General features: G+C 44.5%; 1 protein-coding gene across 1 annotated transcript; it reads right to left on the bottom strand.

Annotated features, from left to right (window-relative positions):
• Positions 1 to 12,450: 12,450 nt before the first annotated feature.
• On the bottom strand, positions 12,451 to 18,186 carry LOC119164271 (uncharacterized). The gene is made up of 4 exons (XM_037416419.1): positions 17,990 to 18,186; positions 15,781 to 15,958; positions 13,381 to 13,534; positions 12,451 to 12,683 (listed from the first exon to the last, which is right to left on the bottom strand). The coding sequence occupies exons 1-4, from the start codon at positions 18,078 to 18,080 to the stop codon at positions 12,570 to 12,572; spliced, it is 537 nt and encodes a 178-aa protein (XP_037272316.1). The 5' UTR covers positions 18,081 to 18,186; the 3' UTR covers positions 12,451 to 12,569.
• Between the last annotated feature and the right edge of the window lie 799 nt (positions 18,187 to 18,985).

Raw genomic sequence — 18,985 nt, 5'->3', positions numbered from 1 at the left:
AACAGCACATGAGGCGTTCAAGAAACACCGTCTGCCAAGTGAAAATTCCAGCTCAGTTTCCAGGCTAAATAAGGGCGATGCATCATCACCTGAGGACACTGGTAGTGAGCTTGAATTGTTCGCAGCGCTGACAGGAAACGCTAATTTGCGTGAGTTATTTTATACCTGGCATCAAACAAAAATCTGCTGTGAATTTTACTGGGTGAGATAACCGCAGGAAAAATACTTGCACCGTACATTTTTGCCCTGCTGTCTTGTTTAGGACAGTGCTGTATTTTATAACCCATTAGGAAGGCATCCAGCTACACAACATCGGTGTTGTAACCGCGGGCCGCTTTTTCGTGGTCTGACACCACAGTGTATTATAACTTTATTTACAACACCATTCTGTTCTGATGCAGCGTATGGAGTAATAAAATGATCCTGAGATGCATAAGCCAACAGGAAACTTGCGCAACATCATGAAGTTTTATCAACTAGCCAAGGCTCCTTTCTCCGCTTATTTTGTGCACGTCATTTGTCGTTACTTCGTAAGTTCCGCAAGTTTCACGTCGTTTGCCCTAGGATGGACATGAAACTTCAAAAAAGCGTCGTTGAATCTTTGGGCTGGGGACCATCTAAAGACGTGGAAACACAGCCGTATCGATTAATGATTCCTGCATTGTTGGACTCGCTAACTCCGTGTGTATTTTTTACGCTACGCAATCGCTGCTCTGTATACTTCAGTCACATGTTGGTTGTGCTGCAAACTTTTCTGGAATGTGAAAGAACCGACCGGTTTCCACCGGTTGGTTCTGGTGTAAACGGCAATGTGAACGAACCAACCGGTTTCCGCCTGTTGGTTCTGGCGTAAACAGCATTTTTTTTCATCACTTTTCAGAAACCACACTGTTTTTGCGATAACCAGTGAACATTGACGTAGTATGTTGCTTCCGGTGCAAAACAAACGTTCTGGTACATTCGCCTGTCCGTGTTGTGAATATAAATGCAGACGAAGCAGCCGTTCACATACATAACGTATTATGCTAGAAGTCAGAAAAAAAAAAAGAAAACCGCGTAGACCAGCTTTGTTTCCTGTGGCAGCGTCGAAGCGACAACAGTGATCCATAATATATTTTTTCAAATCCATTTACTCCTTTTCGTCGTTCCGACGGCACAACACTCCAGTACATCACACGTTCGCTTCATTTCGTACAAACCAATACCGAAAAGGAGGCGATACGTTCTCTATATTTGGGCGTGTGGACAAACTGAAAGCTGACGTTCACGTCCTTGTTTTCCAGACGATGCTGTGTGAGAATGAGCTGGTTATTTCGGAGTACAGTCTGGGCCTGTGGACGTTTTCCAGGCAAAGCGCTCCCAAAAGTATGGTTTGTTGTCTTGAATGACGGTTAGGGCACGTTTGCGATAGGGGTGTCACAGGGTCACTTTCGATCGCGAACAGGCTGGATTTCGATCGAATTTCTGGGTCATGATTGGCTCCTTTACGCAACCTTCAAAAAGACACGAATTAATGTGTAGAAGTTTGATCACGGTTTTGTTCTGTTTCAACTATTTCGCTGTGGAGTCGATGTTTGCAATACTTCAGTAACTCTACTTATGTAAATGCTGTAGCAAAAAAAATTCTAATGGAAAATAAAGAAAAGTATTACCTAAAATAAAAATTGAGCAACTGAGCAGAAATTATGTGAGCCCGTTCCGGCTTAATCGCGGTCATTAGTGCACCGTGTCACAACCATTATATATATATATATATATATATATATATATATATATATATATATATAGAGAGAGAGAGAGAGAGAGAGAGAGAGTTTTTTAACGAGATAGCGTTAAAGAGCTCGTGTCGCAGAAAACCTGCTGCTGGCGTCGGCTCCGTTAGTTGTGAGCGAAAAAACTTCTCTGCGTCTGTGACCAAAAATCAAGTTACCGAGATACGAGATAGCCACGGGAGGCCGCTACTTGTCCACGTGTGCGCGCGCGATCACACTGAAAAAGCGGCGAATTCGAAAGGAAAAAAGTGCTCAAGGTCACGAGGCGTGGTAGTTTCTTTGCTCTGCCACCCCTCCCTGCTTAGCTTCCAGCGCTTTCGTCGGGACGAGAGAAGAGATAATGCAATCGCAGCATGCGACAAACCTTTGTAACTCCACTCGCACTTAACGGATTCTTAAAATATTTGCGGCGCTGAATTCGTAAGGTAATAAGCTCTTCTATTCTATTCATTTCATGGTTACTTGAAAAAGTGTTTCAGGGCCCCTGTAATGCATTTTGTTCGACAGGTGTCGCGACGAAAGTGAGCCCTTGCGGTGAAAATAGCGCGCGCTGGTCCAATCTACTGTGTGCGTGTTTTTGTGCGTGCGTGTGTATGTAAGAAAACATATGAATAAGTATGCACTTAGTGGTTGAAGGGTGCACTAGGATCCGCATTTCGCTATCGCGTTCAAGTCTTAAGGGCGAAGCAGAAGGGTCCCCGATTTTGGTTCCTTTTATTGCAATTGGTGGTAGGGCGGGGCCTTAAGCCATCTCTTCAGTACGTTTGAGCATGTATTTTCAGGTCTGCGTACATATATATATATATATATATATATATATATATATATATATATATATATATATATATATATATAAACTTCGAGAATAGTGCAGTATAGGAAACAAAACAATAAAATATTTATTTAATCCTAACAGTTTCGGCTGGTGGACCAGCCTTCTTCGGAGGATGTAAGTGAAATGATACAAGTTCCCGTAGCAGAGGGTCACCCTCACAGTTTAAAGACCCTCCAAAAAAAAAAGAGAGAGAAAAAGACAAGCGGGCGAACGAGGTAGCAACAGACAACAAGAAGCAGAAGAAGGAGAGGAACTAGAAAGGAGCGACGGAGAGCCGCCGGAAACGAGCGGGTAATTCTGGCATTGTTACTTGGTATAGGTAAGACGCGCCGCCAGCGGAGGCGACCAAGAAAAACGGAAAAATGTGGAACATGTTGCTGCTTACTCGCATCCCACACCTGGATCGAGTTTAAGTTCACGTGGTTCGGCGGCTGGCCCGTGGCATCGGGCCACACACACACACACACACAAGAAGCATACGACCCGCTCCAGCTTTCGGAATATAATGGCCACGTTGGAAAGCTAATGTGCCCTCTCCCCCTTCCTCCACCTGCCCTCTCTTGCAGAAAAATGTACAACCAGTCATACTGAAAATAAATAAATGGGTATTTTTGTAAAGGATGAAAATATAAAAAAATATATAAAAAAATAATACTAAAAAAGTACTCAGAAAGGAAAATAAAGTCTAATAATGCTAACACAATCCGTTTGGTTCACGTAGCATCGAATTCGTTAAGTTTCGCTATATTGACCAACTTGCGTGTGCGACTTCACGTATGTATAAATAAATTAATTGAGTAATTCAATTTCTGTGTTTCACGAAACGTCGCGGAGACACGTCAGTCGCCCAGGGCTCTCGTTGATTCCGTGGGTAAGTGATCTGAATTTCTTTATAAAGTATGACTCCCGCTGTTCGCGCTCCCGTGTGTTCTGGAAGCCGGATTGTAGGAGTATGACACTTACGCGTTCGAAAGAGTGACCAGGAAGATTGATATGTTTGGAGAACGGCAAATTGGGGAGGCCCTTTACGTGTGCCCTGTGGTTGTTGAAACGCAAACGGAACGCGGTTTCCGTGTGTCCAATATATTCCTGTTTGCACACCTCACAGCGAATTTTGTATACCACATTGGCTGAGCCACAGTTAAGGTCGTCTTTAATTTTGTACACATAGTCTGAACAGGAGGCTTCGGCCGTATCTGTGGTCACCATGTGTGTGCACACCCTGCAGCGAGGTTTCCCGCACGGTCTACAGCCCTGATGGTGGTCGGATTTGTGTGTTTTCGCCTTGACCAGTAAGTCTCTCAGGTTTTTATTTCTTCGGTAAACCACCTTGGGCGGAGTCTGAAAAATGGCAGAGAGGCGACTACTCTGTTTAAGTATGTTGAAGTGGCGGTTTAGTATAGAATTCACCCGAGGGGCGGCGGCGCAGTATGTGAGGATTAAATTTGCCCCTGAAGTTATATCATCTTTATTCCCACCTTTTTCTCCCATTGTTGATTCTCGGTCCAAAGAGCGAGCGCGCTCAATTGCATTGTCAATTATTTTTTTGGGGTACTTTTGACGCAAGAAGGCTGTTCTCAATTCCTGTGCGTGGGTGTCAAATTGCGTGATTTCAGAGCAAATTCTTCTGTATCTGTGGGCTTGAGAGTAAGGAACACCTGTTTTACAGTGATGGGGGTGACTGCTATGGAAATGCAGATACTGTTGGCGGTCTGTTGGTTTTTTATACAGGGAAGTAGATATGGTGGTGCCACTGAGTGATACAGTGACATCCAGAAAGTGAACACTCCTCTGCGAATACGTGTGCGTGAATGTTATCGAAGGATGCACGGAGTTGAAACCGGAAATGAATTTGGAAAGATTATGTTCACTATCGGCCCACACGAAGAATATATCATCGAGGAAGCGTCGGTAAAATATAGGTTTGAATGGAGAATTTTCGAGGAAAGGAATCTCTAAAGAGGCCATGAAAATATTTGCGTAATTTGGGGCCATTTTGGTTCCCATGGCAGTTCCGTTTACTTGCAGATAATGGTTTTGGTCGAATTCAAAGTTATTATGTTTAAGTACCAGATTTAGGAGCACCTCTAAAGCGCTTTCGTCGAATTCACTCGTCGATTTACTTTTTCCGTAGGCGGCGACTGTGGCGGCGATTCCTTCGGTGTGGGGAATGTTTGTGTACAGTGATGAGACATCCATGGTGACCAAATAGCAATCTAGAGGTACCACAAGTTTTGAGACTTCTCGAAGGAAGTGGCTGGTATCTTTGATGTATGATGGGAATGATTGTGGGATGTGCCTAATCAGAGAGTCAATGAAACTAGAAATTTTTTCAGTAGCAGTACCGTTGCTGGAAACTATGGGTCGGCCGGGATTGTTAGTCTTGTGAATTTTGGGTAGTAAATAGAAACGCCCGGGAGACGATTTGCCAGGTGACATCATTTTAAGCATAGGGTAGGTTATCTTCCCACTTTTACGTAATGATATTAGTGAGGCCTTAATAGTACTTTCATACTCCTCTGTCGGATCACAAGGCAGTTGTTTATAGAAATTTTCATCTGCCAGTTGGCGAAGCCCTTCTTTGATGTAGTCAGTCCTGTCGAGTACAACCACAGCACCACCCTTATCAGCTGGTTTAATAACGATGCTCTGGCTGTCACTTAAACTGCGCAAAGCCTCCCGCTCCTCTTTGGACAGATTGTTGCGAATGGGTCGGCGCTTTTCATATTCCCTGATTATATCACCCTGGACGGCTGAAATGTACATGTCTAGATATTTGTCTCGTTGTTCACCTGGAGTCCAAGATTTATCTGAAAATTGATTTTGTTGCGTGCTGCTTCGATCATGAAAATATTCTTTTAGACGCATGGTTCTGGCAAAGTTGTCCAAATCTTGGTAAAGTTTAAACTCATCAATTTTGCCAGAGGCGGGGCAGAAGGTTAGACCTTTTGATAGCAGCTTTGTTTGCGCAGGTGTCAAAGATTTTCCGGAAAGGTTAACCACATTGGTGACATCGGTGCTCTTTTGTGGAGATTGGTGAGAGGTAACAGGTTGATCTGTATACGTTGTGGGAGGATTGCTGGCGGAGTATTTTAAAGTCGGCCACGCACTGTCTCGCCTCAATTTCTTGTCCTTCTTGCCCTGAATGGTCAATCTCTTTTTTCCTTCGTATTTGGCTAGCTCTTCTGTTTCTGACTGCGTTAAACTGGACTGTTTTAGTCGCGCCTTTTGTTCCTCTTTAAGTTCCGCGGCCTTACGTGTACTGTGTTGTATTACGACCTGTGTAAGCCTAATAGATGCATCTTTTAAGATATTGCTCCATTGCCGCTGCTCATTTTTGTTGAAGTTATTCATTGCGGGTTGCAGTTGAACAGTGAGACCCTTTGGTGCGAATCCCGATGAAATATATGTTTTAAGGTTTGAAGCATGCATTTCAAACCTCACGCGCTTATCAACATTCTTTCTTAAGGCCATGAAATCGCGAGACCAATATGTGCTGGAGCGGGCCGTACCTGACGGGTTGTTGAGTCAGTCCCTGCGTGGGGGAGAAGCACTGTCACCGGAAGCCTCTGGGTGGCCCCGAGTCGTGTTGTAGGGGCCCTTGCTTCTTGATCTATGAGGAGCATTCTCGGCGCTCGTGGTGATGATCGTCGGCATGGGATCCCGCTTGCTTCGCGGATGCTGGGGTTCTCACTCCGGGAATGACAATGTTCTCTCGGTGGGCCCGGCAGACCTAATGGTGCATGGTCAAGCCAGGTTGACGGCGACCTCACCATATTTCGCAGAAGCAGCGATCTCAGGTGGCTGGCGATGAGGGCAACACCCTCAAAACTTGGGTGTATACCATCGGCCGCCAGAACCCGGCCAGGCGGAAGCCATTCCAAGGCGTGATCGATGTAGAAGAGAGTCCCGCTTCGACGACAGTGCAATCGAAGGAGGTGGTTGAAGTGGCCCGCTTCTCTGTTGAACCGTGCGACGAAGGGCCGGTTGAGGCACGCGCGCCTGCGGTCTGGGGCCCTCGGTAGCACCAATGTGGTGAAGATCTTCTTAATCTCCGGCCGCTGCTCCACGATTCGGCTCACCATGTCCTTGTATTTTTGAAACACCACAGCGGCTGAGTCTTGAGTGAATTCGACGAAAGCGCTTTAGAGGTGCTCCTAAATCTGGTACTTAAACATAATAACTTTGAATTCGACCAAAACCATTATCTGCAAGTAAACGGAACTGCCATGGGAACCAAAATGGCCCCAAATTACGCAAATATTTTCATGGCCTCTTTAGAGATTCCTTTCCTCGAAAATTCTCCATTCAAACCTATATTTTACCGACGCTTCCTCGATGATATATTCTTCGTGTGGGCCGATAGTGAACATAATCTTTCCAAATTCATTTCCGGTTTCAACTCCGTGCATCCTTCGATAACATTCACGCACACGTATTCGCAGAAGAGTGTTCACTTTCTGGATATCACTGTATCACTCAGTGGCACCACCATATCTACTTCCCTGTATAGAAAACCAACAGACCGCCAACAGTATCTGCATTTCCATAGCAGTCACCCCCATCACTGCAAAACAGGTGTTCCTTACTCTCAAGCCCACAGATACAGAAGAATTTGCTCTGAAATCACGCAATTTGACACCCACGCACAGGAATTGAGAACAGCCTTCTTGCGTCAAAAGTACCCCGAAAAAATAATTGACAATGCAATTGAGCGCGCTCGCTCTTTGGACCGAGAATCAACAATGGGAGAAAAAGGTGGGAATAAAGATGATATAACTTCAGGGGCAAATTTAATCCTCACATACTGCGCCGCCGCCCCTCGGGTGAATTCTATACTAAACCGCCACTTCAACATACTTAAACAGAGTAGTCGCCTCTCTGCCATTTTTCAGACTCCGCCCAAGGTGGTTTACCGAAGAAATAAAAACCTGAGAGACTTACTGGTCAAGGCGAAAACACACAAATCCGACCACCATCAGGGCTGTAGACCGTGCGGGAAACCTCGCTGCAGGGTGTGCACACACATGGTGACCACAGATACGGCCGAAGCCTCCTGTTCAGACTATGTGTACAAAATTAAAGACGACCTTAACTGTGACTCAGCCAATGTGGTATACAAAATTCGCTGTGAGGTGTGCAAACAGGAATATATTGGACACACGGAAACCGCGTTCCGTTTGCGTTTCAACAACCACAGGGCACACGTAAAGGGCCTCCCCAATTTGCCGTTCTCCAAACATATCAATCTTCCTGGTCACTCTTTCGAACGCGTAAGTGTCATACTCCTACAATCCGGCTTCCAGAACACACGGGAGCGCGAACAGCGGGAGTCATACTTTATAAAGAAATTCAGATCACTTACCCACGGAATCAACGAGAGCCCTGGGCGACTGACGTGTCTCCGCGACGTTTCGTGAAACACAGAAATTGAATTACTCAATTAATTTATTTATACATACGTGAAGTCGCACACGCAAGTTGGTCAATATAGCGAAACTTAACGAATTCGATGCTACGTGAACCAAACGGATTGTGTTAGCATTATTAGACTTTATTTTCCTTTCTGAGTACTTTTTTAGTATTATTTTTTATATATTTTTTTATATTTTCATCCTTTACAAAAATACCCATTTATTTATTTTCAGTATGACTGGTTGTACATTTTTCTGCAAGAGAGGGCAGGTGGAGGAAGGGGGAGAGGGCACATTAGCTTTCCAACGTGGCCATTATATTCCGAAAGCTGGAGCGGGTCGTATGCTTCTTGTGTGTGTGTGTGTGTGTGTGTGTGTGGCCCGATGCCACGGGCCAGCCGCCGAACCACGTGAACTTAAACTCGATCCAGGTGTGGGATGCGAGTAAGCAGCAACATGTTCCACATTTTTCCGTTTTTCTTGGTCGCCTCCGCTGGCGGCGCGTCTTACCTATACCAAGTAACAATGCCAGAATTACCCGCTCGTTTCCGGCGGCTCTCCGTCGCTCCTTTCTAGTTCCTCTCCTTCTTCTGCTTCTTGTTGTCTGTTGCTACCTCGTTCGCCCGCTTGTCTTTTTCTCTCTCTCTTTTTTTTTTTTGGAGGGTCTTTAAACTGTGAGGGTGACCCTCTGCTACGGGAACTTGTATCATTTCACTTACATCCTCCGAAGAAGGCTGGTCCACCAGCCGAAACTGTTAGGATTAAATAAATATTTTATTGTTTTGTTTCCTATACTGCACTATTCTCGAAGTTTATAACTTTTATTACGGTAGCCGGAAGAAACTCTGATCATCTATTTCATCTATATATATATATATATATATATATATATATATATATATATATATATATATATATATATATATATATATATATAATAACGCGAAATCGAAAATTTCCGGGGGAAAGATTAACCCCCCTCTCAATCTCCACCTCTGAGCTTGATGCTTACAGGGACGAAGGATGCCTCACAGATTCGATGTTTGGTACATTGTATGCCCGGTTCGGTTGTTCATCGTCGGGCGACTAAGCGAACCCACAGGTGTTACACTATGTTGACCAGAATCACCTCATGCTGAGTTAACTTTGAAAACGTGTCTTCTGTTGGCTGTGCTAGTTGGATAGAAATTATGTGGTGCCCGTTTCGATTGTACACTCCTTCTGCTAATAATAAAATGAAGCCGGCCCCTCTGCGGGCGGCTTAGGCCGGGAATTTGCAGTAGTGTGACTTTCAGTTCTTGAGAATTTGAGTAAAAAAGGCATGAAGTAGCCACTGAATGTCGGTTGTAGTGATCATTGAGATAGGCCTACTTCGTCCACATGTCACCGTCTGTGTTATTTGGGTTGTTATTTCCTGTTTTGTTTTGTTTTTGCGCGATCTTTCCTTTTTTAGGTTGCGCACCAACAATACCATAAACGTGTCCTATGGTGATGAAGATTTTGTTTTATTTGAAAAGTACTGTGAAGGATAAAATGTAAAAACAACGCAAACTAGAAAAGACGATTGGAGAAATGACACATAGGACAGCGCTTGTCCCGTTTGTTAGTTATTCGTTCTCGTCTTATAGTTTGCACTGTTTTCACCTGTTACCATGTTTGGCCGAATAGCCGAATGAAACACACGTGTGGTGCGAAGGAAATCGCTTCACACCACCATGTGTGTTCGCTCACACTTTCTGGTGTATCGTAAGCCTAAATGAATTAAGCGCTTTTCACCAGCCATAACTTGAGCGAACAATGCTGAGAGGGGAGCTAGTCCACCACGGTGGCAAAGTGGTCGCTCGGCAGCCGACCCGGAACTCGAAGGCTATAGGTGTTGACCGTAAAGATCGCATTTCGTCGATGGCGAAATGCTATGGGCGCGTGCACTGCGCCATATCAGTGCGTGATAAGGCACAGAAGATGGTTAAAATTTGCGGAGCCCATTATTACTCATTATCATATTGTATATTTGGGAAAAAAGAAAACATGCATTAAAATGAATCAGGGGGCAGCTAGCGTCCCCAGCTTTCCTACATGACCGAACCCGTTCCCTTGGACGATGGCAATTTCCTTGCTAGGAAGAATGCAGTATTGTATCATTATCATCTCATTAACAGCTACTCTATCAACGGTGAGCGCTAGAAAACGAGGGGTCGAGAAGGAATGCACAGCTTGTCTCGCGTGTCTACCGCGAGCGTCGATATGACATGAGAAAACGAACATCCTAGTGCAGTGTTCCCAGAAGCGTTGCCCTGCTAACCGCACGGCACAATCGATAGAATAAATGAACTTTCTTTCCACAAAATGGATATGGTGATTGGGGAGCCTGGGCGGACTGGGAAATAGACTGTCACCTTTGTGGCAGCGAATCAATCAGACCCGTTGGTGAGCCTGGTCTGCAAATGTAAGTTCGTGCTTTTCATAAAATCCTCTTTTCAGGCTTATAGCTCCTCACCAGCCAAATCGAATCAGATTTTGTGCTTGCTCTCTGCCATCTATCGGGGAAGCATTCAAACTGTAAAAAGACCTTGTTGCCTCCGAAACTAGCAACGGAGCGCAACGTTTGCGATCACGAGGGTCGCGCTTCGCCTTCGTTGTGCAGCTTACAGAGGGCGCAAGCGTCGCGTGTCTTTGTGTCCGGGCATTTTGTTCCTTTATCGTACTTTTTTTTTTCCACAGTGCTCACCGGCCGAATTCTTCTTCCAGAAACACCATTGAGCGATTAATGTCGCTGAAGGCTGTGCGCGCACGCACAGGTAAAATTGTAAGTTCTCGAGCTCTAGCTGTGTGTGGTAACCGCACAACAATATGTATAGCAAAAGGCGGTGACGTAGCCAGAACATTTTCGGTGAGGTAGAAAAGGCAGTGGTTTGAGCATTCTTAATGCACGTTTGTGCATAGTTTCATAGGCGTGCCTGTACGTATAGGCATGCTAAATTCAACTATCTCTCAATTTCTGAGTTTGCTATGCCCCGTATGTCAAGCTGTTATCCCTAGCTAAACTTGCCCGGGCAAGTGAACGTAAGTATGACTACATTCTCACATGATAGATGCACGCATACGTGCATATCTTTCACGTACATGGTACCCAAGGTGCTATAAGAAAGCTGATGAACCTTATAAAAAACTCAGGCGCGTGTTAGGACAGTTTGATCTCTGCTTATTTCGAAAGGCGGGGTGACTCAAAGGTGAATGCAGATATCACTTTTTGGCAAAAACAAAGAAAGAAATAAACAGAGGCACGGGCCGCAGGGCTTCTTGAGATGCTGAAATAACTCGATGACGTCATCTTCGGTTTGCCCCATTAACTGCAAGGTTAGTATTGTATAAGCGTGGCCTCCTCTATCAGTTCAAGCAGTTCCAGTTGTTCAGGTAGCACTCCGCTGCTGTTTGTCATTATTCTAAATATCGTAATCCAGCTGCTGAACTTTCGGATTCGCTGTACTCACTAGAGCCTTCGTCATATAAATAGCGTTCTCGCAGTTTTGATCAGTCAGTGGCGGGAAGTTTCCAATGAAGTGCAGCTCAGCAGCGCCAAAGACACCGAGGATGTTGTATTTTTCCACGTCCCCACTTTTGTCGCGCTCACGTAAGAGGAACAAGAGCAATTGCTCTTTCGCCTTTTGTGAAGCTCCGACTGCTACAACCACGGAAAAAAAAATTACATCATCGCGAATAACGATGATTCCTGCTAACCACGAAATTTTATCGAATTCCAACACTTGTTCACGTTGCCTTCAACGTGGTTTACGAAGAACAGCCGAATACTTGTGTTAACGCATAACCATGCTTTGTGTGGCGAACGTTCTTCTCACCATTGCATCCTATCCTTGTGATTGAGCTTTCCCTCAATGGCCGTTCTTGTGGTCGTTAATATTTCCACGTGTAGACTTTCGTATCGACTCTTTCCCTTTTTAGGTTCCTGATTGCCAAGAACTATTCTTATATCCACGTACATACATACATACATACATACATACATACATACATACATACATACATACATACATACATACATACATACATACATACATACATACATACATACATACATACATACATACATACATACATACATACATACATACATACATACATACATACATACATACATACATACATACATACATACATACATACATACATACATACATACATACATACATACATACATACATACATACGATCAGCGTACGTGACATATATATTGGAGTGCAAAGTAAGCCTTACTTGAACGCAAAGAAGCAAAGCAAAACTCTGGAATGCGCGTCAGCGTCCACAAAAGTTCGCGCAATTGTGGACCGAATTTGCTTCTTTCAATTTTATTACGACAGAACACTGAGCCTCTGGTAGGCGTTATAAGTTTTAAATCAAGTGAGACACAGTATTGGCGTGTAAAGCAAGCGACTGTTTGCTTCCATGTCGATCGTATTGTCAATTTATTGAGTTGCGCAGCTGTGAACCGTCCTGGTGAGGCTATGGGGCAAGTTTTGCTGGCAGCGCCGTCTAGTACCATTCCTTTGCTGTAGGCCTCTTAGGGTAGAGCATCATGTAATAGGCCTGGCATGCGACCACCTTTCTTCCGCTCTCAAGTTGCATAGTCCCGAGAAGCTCACCGTTCTGTGAACAGATGAACATCCACATACGAGTAAGCACAAAGAAAGAAAGAAAGAAAGAAAGAAAGAAAGAAAGAAAGAAAGAAAGAAAGAAAGAAAGAAAGAAAGAAAGCAAGCAAGCAAGCTATGTTCTGATCACTTCCTAGAAGCAATGCAGTTGAGAAGTGAGTGAGTGTGTGTGTGTGTATGTGTGTGTGTGTGTGGGTGCGCCTGTGTGTGTGTGCGTGCGTGCGTACAAACACACGTAGCCTTAATATGTCTTTTTGACCAGCAGTTATGCAGCCCTCTGTATTCGCTGTTCATTACGTTCTTGCGAAAACACGCGTCAAATGTAGAAGTGACATTTGTCACGCCATGTAGAATGTTTGGTAGCACAGAATCACGTATTGTTTTCTAAACGAACTAATGAGGTATACCCTCCATTGAATTGCGTATGACATGCGCCACAATGACATCAGTAGTAAACTAGTTATCCGCTGCGTCAGCTGTCATTTCGCAGTCAGGCCGGCTACAACACTGATGCGCACACAACACACGCACAAGCACTGACCGACCGAGTGTGTCACACTCAGTCAGTCTTGATGCTGGGGGCCAGTTACCGCGCTAACATGTGGTCACGTGGCATTGTGTTGCAAGGTCACTTGATGGTTCACTATTGTTCGCAGGCTCGGAAATGCAGCACGCACTTGCGACGTACTTACGCCAATGTGTTTGGTGAGCTTGGGCGAAAGCTTGAAATCCAGCGTGCGGTAATAGGTACCCGGGCGCACGGGGCACTGGACGCCGTAATCGGGCTCGGTTCCGTTGCCCAAGAGCATCGTCGTGTTCTTGTTCGTATTGCAGAAGTCGTGCGTGCTACAAAAAAAAAAAATATAAGTCGTACATTTCGTGTTACCTCGTACTAGTGATTGCGCAATTTCGCCCATCTCTCTTGTAACGCACGCTGTCGTGTTCATTGGCGCTGATTTTGATAGTGTAACCCTTCTTTAGCGCGCTCAGAACATAAGGATAAGAAAGGGGCACGAGAGAGCTAACATTGCTGTCGTGCTTGTCTTTGTGTTCTGTGGGTGGTAAAAAAGTTGAAATATGCATGCATACCGACTCGCCCAGCTATCAGTTTTGTAGCACAGATATTTATTCGAAATAATAATTTGTTGGGATAAATCATCGTTTATTACTTTTTTGGTAACTGTGCATGACAGTCTGAACATAAATATGAAAAAGATAGTAGCCAAGCTGGCAGTAACATTAATCTCACAGATGTGTTTAACGAGACACTCAAACATGGACAGACAAATTTTATAGCAAGCAACCACTGCACGCGATGTCCTCGCTTTAAAAAAAATGTCATGACGATTGTTATAGCGCGAGATCAGGACGATGACAAAGGGACAAGAAGACGACGATGAATACGACAACAATGCCGACGACAAGGTGTCTGTTTGTCATTGATCTCATCTCGCTCTACAACAATCGTCATGCCACACCAACTATCCCAAATTGCCACGTTTTTAAATAAAAAAAAGTGTCAGTCGTGCTCTGCGTTTTAGCGACAGCCTATCTAGTCTATAGACGCACTATTTAATCGTTCATCACCTAATATTGCTCTTTTCATGGGATATGTCTCAGGTGGCCGATTTCAATTGTTAAAAATTCTCAGATCGCGTAGCAGCTGTGCCTGAGTTTACTTTTTCATGCTTCGTCTGTTTCGGGCTATTCGCCACAATAAATTAACTTATGCGGACTGAGTACCGACACCCAGAGAATTGTAGGACCTACAATACTGCCCTCTGACAAGATTGTCTTGTAGAGCACCAATCTAGGAATTTTACCAGTAGCCCTTCAAGGTCACCATTGCGCAGCGATATGGCCACAGCTAAACGAATTTGCTTATAGAACACTCATATAGAGAAGCCAATGGCTAACTACAAGGTTGACATTTGAGCAGCAATAGCAGAAGACAAATCACGCCACGGAGGCGTGGATTATTATGAAGTGTTATTCAATCTTACCAAATTCTATAAACAACTGATACCCTTGTTTTGTACTTGAAATGTACGCAATGCTATCAAATCCGCTTGCTCGTATTGCATGGTAGAACTTCGAAGCGCGAGTACACATAACTGGACAAAAGAGAGACTTTGCCTGTCCTATTGCTTTAGTGTTTAAGAGAAAGCTTATTCTCCCCTTGTACGAACCGACAAACCAATCTTGTGTGCCCGTTTGGCCCCAAGGTTCACCCACCCTGAATACTGTTGCCTTCCTTCTCGCACGAGCGTCGTCACAGCAAAGCCAGCAAAACACACGCGCATTGTTGGTTCGCTCTCTCCCGCGCACCACTGTACATTGTTCAGCGAGTGCCACAAGGTGGCGGGCTGCTTGCTTTTCAGGGAAGTTTGCGCTATCGCAAGACCAATTCGGTTTAACCAGGTATAACCATGGTTCGTTTTTTGCCTTGTCCCTTGTCTTTTAACTTTAACTTCGATTCTCGTCCAGTGCAATGAGCTTGATGTTCTGAGAAAAAAAGCACTTTTTACTGCCCCACCAACAGCAGCTCCCACTACACCCTGGGATTCTCATCGGTAGGGACCCGCTTTTTCAACTGCAATCACTTTTCACGTTTTTAAAAGATGTTCGTAGCTTTCAACCCCTATTTCGAGGTAATCCGTAGCACGACCTCTGTACCGTCGTCGTGGCTGCGGTGACTATACATCTCCATCGTGGTTTTATTATCATGACATTTTGCCATGTACTTTAACTGCACATATCTCACGCCACTGTCATGATTTTATTACTTCCATGCTTTTACCCGCGTTAGCGCGTGGACTTTTAATGCCCCTTTACAGACACGCATCATATCATCGTTCATGTCTCTAGTCTTTAGAAATGGCGCTCTTTGGCCATCAATTGGCCCTTGCGCCATTACAAACCACCCATCATCTTCAAGGTCACTCTGAAATGTGGTTCACGCAGCCGTAAGCAAACCATTAACCAAAGCCGCGGCAAACAACAGTAGATACTACTTCACATAACGTATGACAAAACCTCACGGTCATACAAGGGACCTATTGTGACCGCACCTTTCCGTAGAATTCACTTACCAGCTTCCGAAGCCGTCAATGCATGGCACGATGTGGCCCTCCGGTGTGAACATAGTCAATCTCAGTTTCAGGTCCTTGAGAATCGTATCGTAGACGCGCAGCTTGATCTTGGCCTTCATGGTGGAGTTCACCACAGCATCTTTTGTCGTCACACGCATTATATCAGCAGTGTGGTTACCTGCGTTTTCGTGAGCACTCGTTAGAAAAGGCCTCACCCATCTGTCCTTGCATCTATGTGCTCTGCACAATTTACCCTGTTCTGTGAAAAACTTATTTGTAAGCATACATTCATGCTATTGAATCACGCTTCGAATGTATCATCTGCGCTATCAAGCGACTATACCATTTCACAATCACAATCAATCCCAGACCACGATCACCTGAACCAGCTTACAGCACAACACCGGAAAAAATACAGGACAGGGAAGGAGCAAAAGAGAAAAGAAAAGACGGCTCTTTTGATCCTTCCCTGTCCTGTATTTTTTTTCTGGTGTTGCGCTGTAAGTTCACGATGGATCCTAACCAACTGGCCCAACTTACCGTCTTGCCACCTGAACCAGGACGGCTCCTCTCAAGGCGCCTTGTTTAGAAAGCTCTTGAGATACTTGTGCTTATGATTGCGTACATGTTTGTGTGATTCGCCCCGCTCCCCCTTTTTCCAAGTTTTCAGAGGTGATAGGTTGAAAGCAATTTTACATGTGTTTGGATATATATTCTCAAATGAAGCAACCAGGTTGCTTGTACAAGCGAACCACAAAAAGATGTAAAAAAAAAACTGTTGCGACGCACCGCGAGAATCACAGTTTTCAGTTACTTTTCAGTTCTTATGAGTGTCAGCATTTCGTCCCAAGCCACCAGCTCAATCGTTCTTCTTGGCCTAGCACTAATTTGTAACCTTCTTAGAAAGTACACCAACTTGATTAAGAGAAGAGGTGCGCGTTGTTACGTAATCTACATTGTTCGTTTAACGTTATTTCACATTGTTTAAGACGCAGGCATATTTTCTTCATATCTTTCTGTCCGAAAAGTAGTCCACGCCAACGCCCAATCGATTTGTGTCTAAATGTAATTTTACAATATGTGGGTAGGTAGATGGTCACGTTAAAAGAAAGTTCCATAAGTGGCGTCGTCAGCGTACTTCCAAAAAAGAGGTCCCAATTCAGCAGCAAAGGTCTACTTTACCGGTGTAAAGGCTGATATCGTTTACCAAATACAACACTTTGTTCAGGAATAGACATTCAGGAATAGAAAGTAATTTTGTGACCGTGTCACTCGATTCTTTCAAGTAAGAGTTGAGATTCGCTCGCATTCGATCCTCCTCGTATCATTGCAACCTTCGCTCAAGGAGGCAGTGTTAGAGAGCATTCATGTTTCTGATTGCTATTGTGTTGCACCCGCTAAAAAACTCAAATGTACGAACACGCATTACCAGATAGGTGACCCTCTAATCCACTATTCTGGTCTACCAGGAACTCTACTGGTTCGTCCCTGACTGTGAAACTATTACTTAGACCAGTGAAGTATTGCCCGAGATCTACGAACCTTCTTCACTTAAATTAAAATAAGCATGTACTGCGTGACATATTACTGTGTTCTGCAGCTAAACGCATCATTCAATTTGATAGGAGCGAGTATAAGGTTACCGTTTTCACGGTCACAAAGACCAACACACTGGATTGGACGACGTCCATTTCCTTGGCATCTAGCGTGCTATCTGTTTCATTGCTCTGCTCATATAGTCACATGACAACGCTGAAGAACATAAAATACGTCTGTTGGTGCAAACCAACTACAACGAATCAGCATGTATGACTTTTAGTCAAGGCTGTAGAGTGAGCGTGGGAGTTCGTAAAGGCGTACGTCTGTCTATTCCTCACTTGAACGAAACAGATGCTCATTGCTAGAAGGAGGTCTGAAGCGTTGAAAATCGCTAAGCAGAGTACGCAGCTGGACTCAACGCTTCAACAAGTGGACAAGAAGAGAGCGTAGATGTGTAGCAGACGATTGTTCTTGAAGAAACGTCGGCGCCAGTGACACTCTCTGTACAATTACTTTTCATTACTCCTTATCTATCTATCTATTCAGAAAGGAAGAGGGCAAGCCCTCTTCCTTACTGAATCACCGTGTTTAATATTACCAATCATTTTGTGAAGCGGCTTGCCGCGCTAATCTTGAATGCAGCGGTGGGGCACAACGGTGCTAGACTTACTATCGCATCTGAGCATAGGAAGAAACTGCACGGGAGTTTCACCACCACCGCCAAGAGATCCCAGCAGCACGGCGACGATGGCGAACGTCATGGCGGCTGGCTGTGGTCTGTGAGGCACAAAACAACGGCCTGCGACTCCGGGATCAACCTACGAGGAGGCTATATAAGTAGCCTTTGTAACGAGCCTTCCCTTTCGCACCGACAAAGAGCCGAAGTGAAGTGAAAAAAACAGAAGCCTGGACCAGAAAAGAAATTAATTTACAAATGCTAAACGAAGGGCGACAATCGTAGTCTGCTTTTTGAGTGGCAGCACTCCTCATAACCGTTCTCTTCTTTCTTTAGAAGGCCCTAGGAGCCGTTCTCTTTGTTCCCTTCTTTCTTTAGGAGGTCCCAGGAGCCGTTCTCTTCGTTATCTTCTTTCTTTCGAAGACCCTAGGAGTCAAACCGGGTGTCGGTAACTCTTTCTCAGCACTCTCGTCTGGACGTACTCGCCAACAACAACAACAAAAAAAAGACGTGGATCCGAGTCAGTTCGAAATTATAGTTTGAATAGAAGCGATTTTTAGGTGTCTTTTCAAAAACGGAGATTGAAAGACAGGCCTTATTTCCACCTTATTATTTGTTATGAATCCTGGTCCAGGTGTTTCAGACGACGGTTTGTTAGCACTCTGGTGAGTCATAAGAAGAGAAGAAGTTCTTCAAACCAGTGCACCAATGTTTTATGCAAACTCCCAAAAACGAGCTTCTCTAGAGAATCGATATACGTAAGGTTAGCAGTGGAAAAGAAAAAAAAAAAAGTTCCGTGGACACCTCGAACAACAAACTGCATTCAGTACGAGGGCTATTTCAGTGAGGGCCATTGTGATGAGAGATCTTCAGCAGGTGTGAACAGAAACCGGGATCTGTGTTCAGCCTCTACAAATGCTAAAACAAAAGATGCTTTGGCCGTATTTTTTTTTCCGTTTTGCTTGTGATCTCAGAGGAAGGCGGTAGCAT

This window comes from Rhipicephalus microplus, chromosome 8 (assembly GCF_043290135.1).
Source record: "Rhipicephalus microplus isolate Deutch F79 chromosome 8, USDA_Rmic, whole genome shotgun sequence".
NCBI lineage: Eukaryota > Metazoa > Arthropoda > Arachnida > Ixodida > Ixodidae > Rhipicephalus > Rhipicephalus microplus.
Note: the sequence above shows the minus strand (reverse complement) of the source record. Positions and strands in the feature narration are given on the sequence as shown.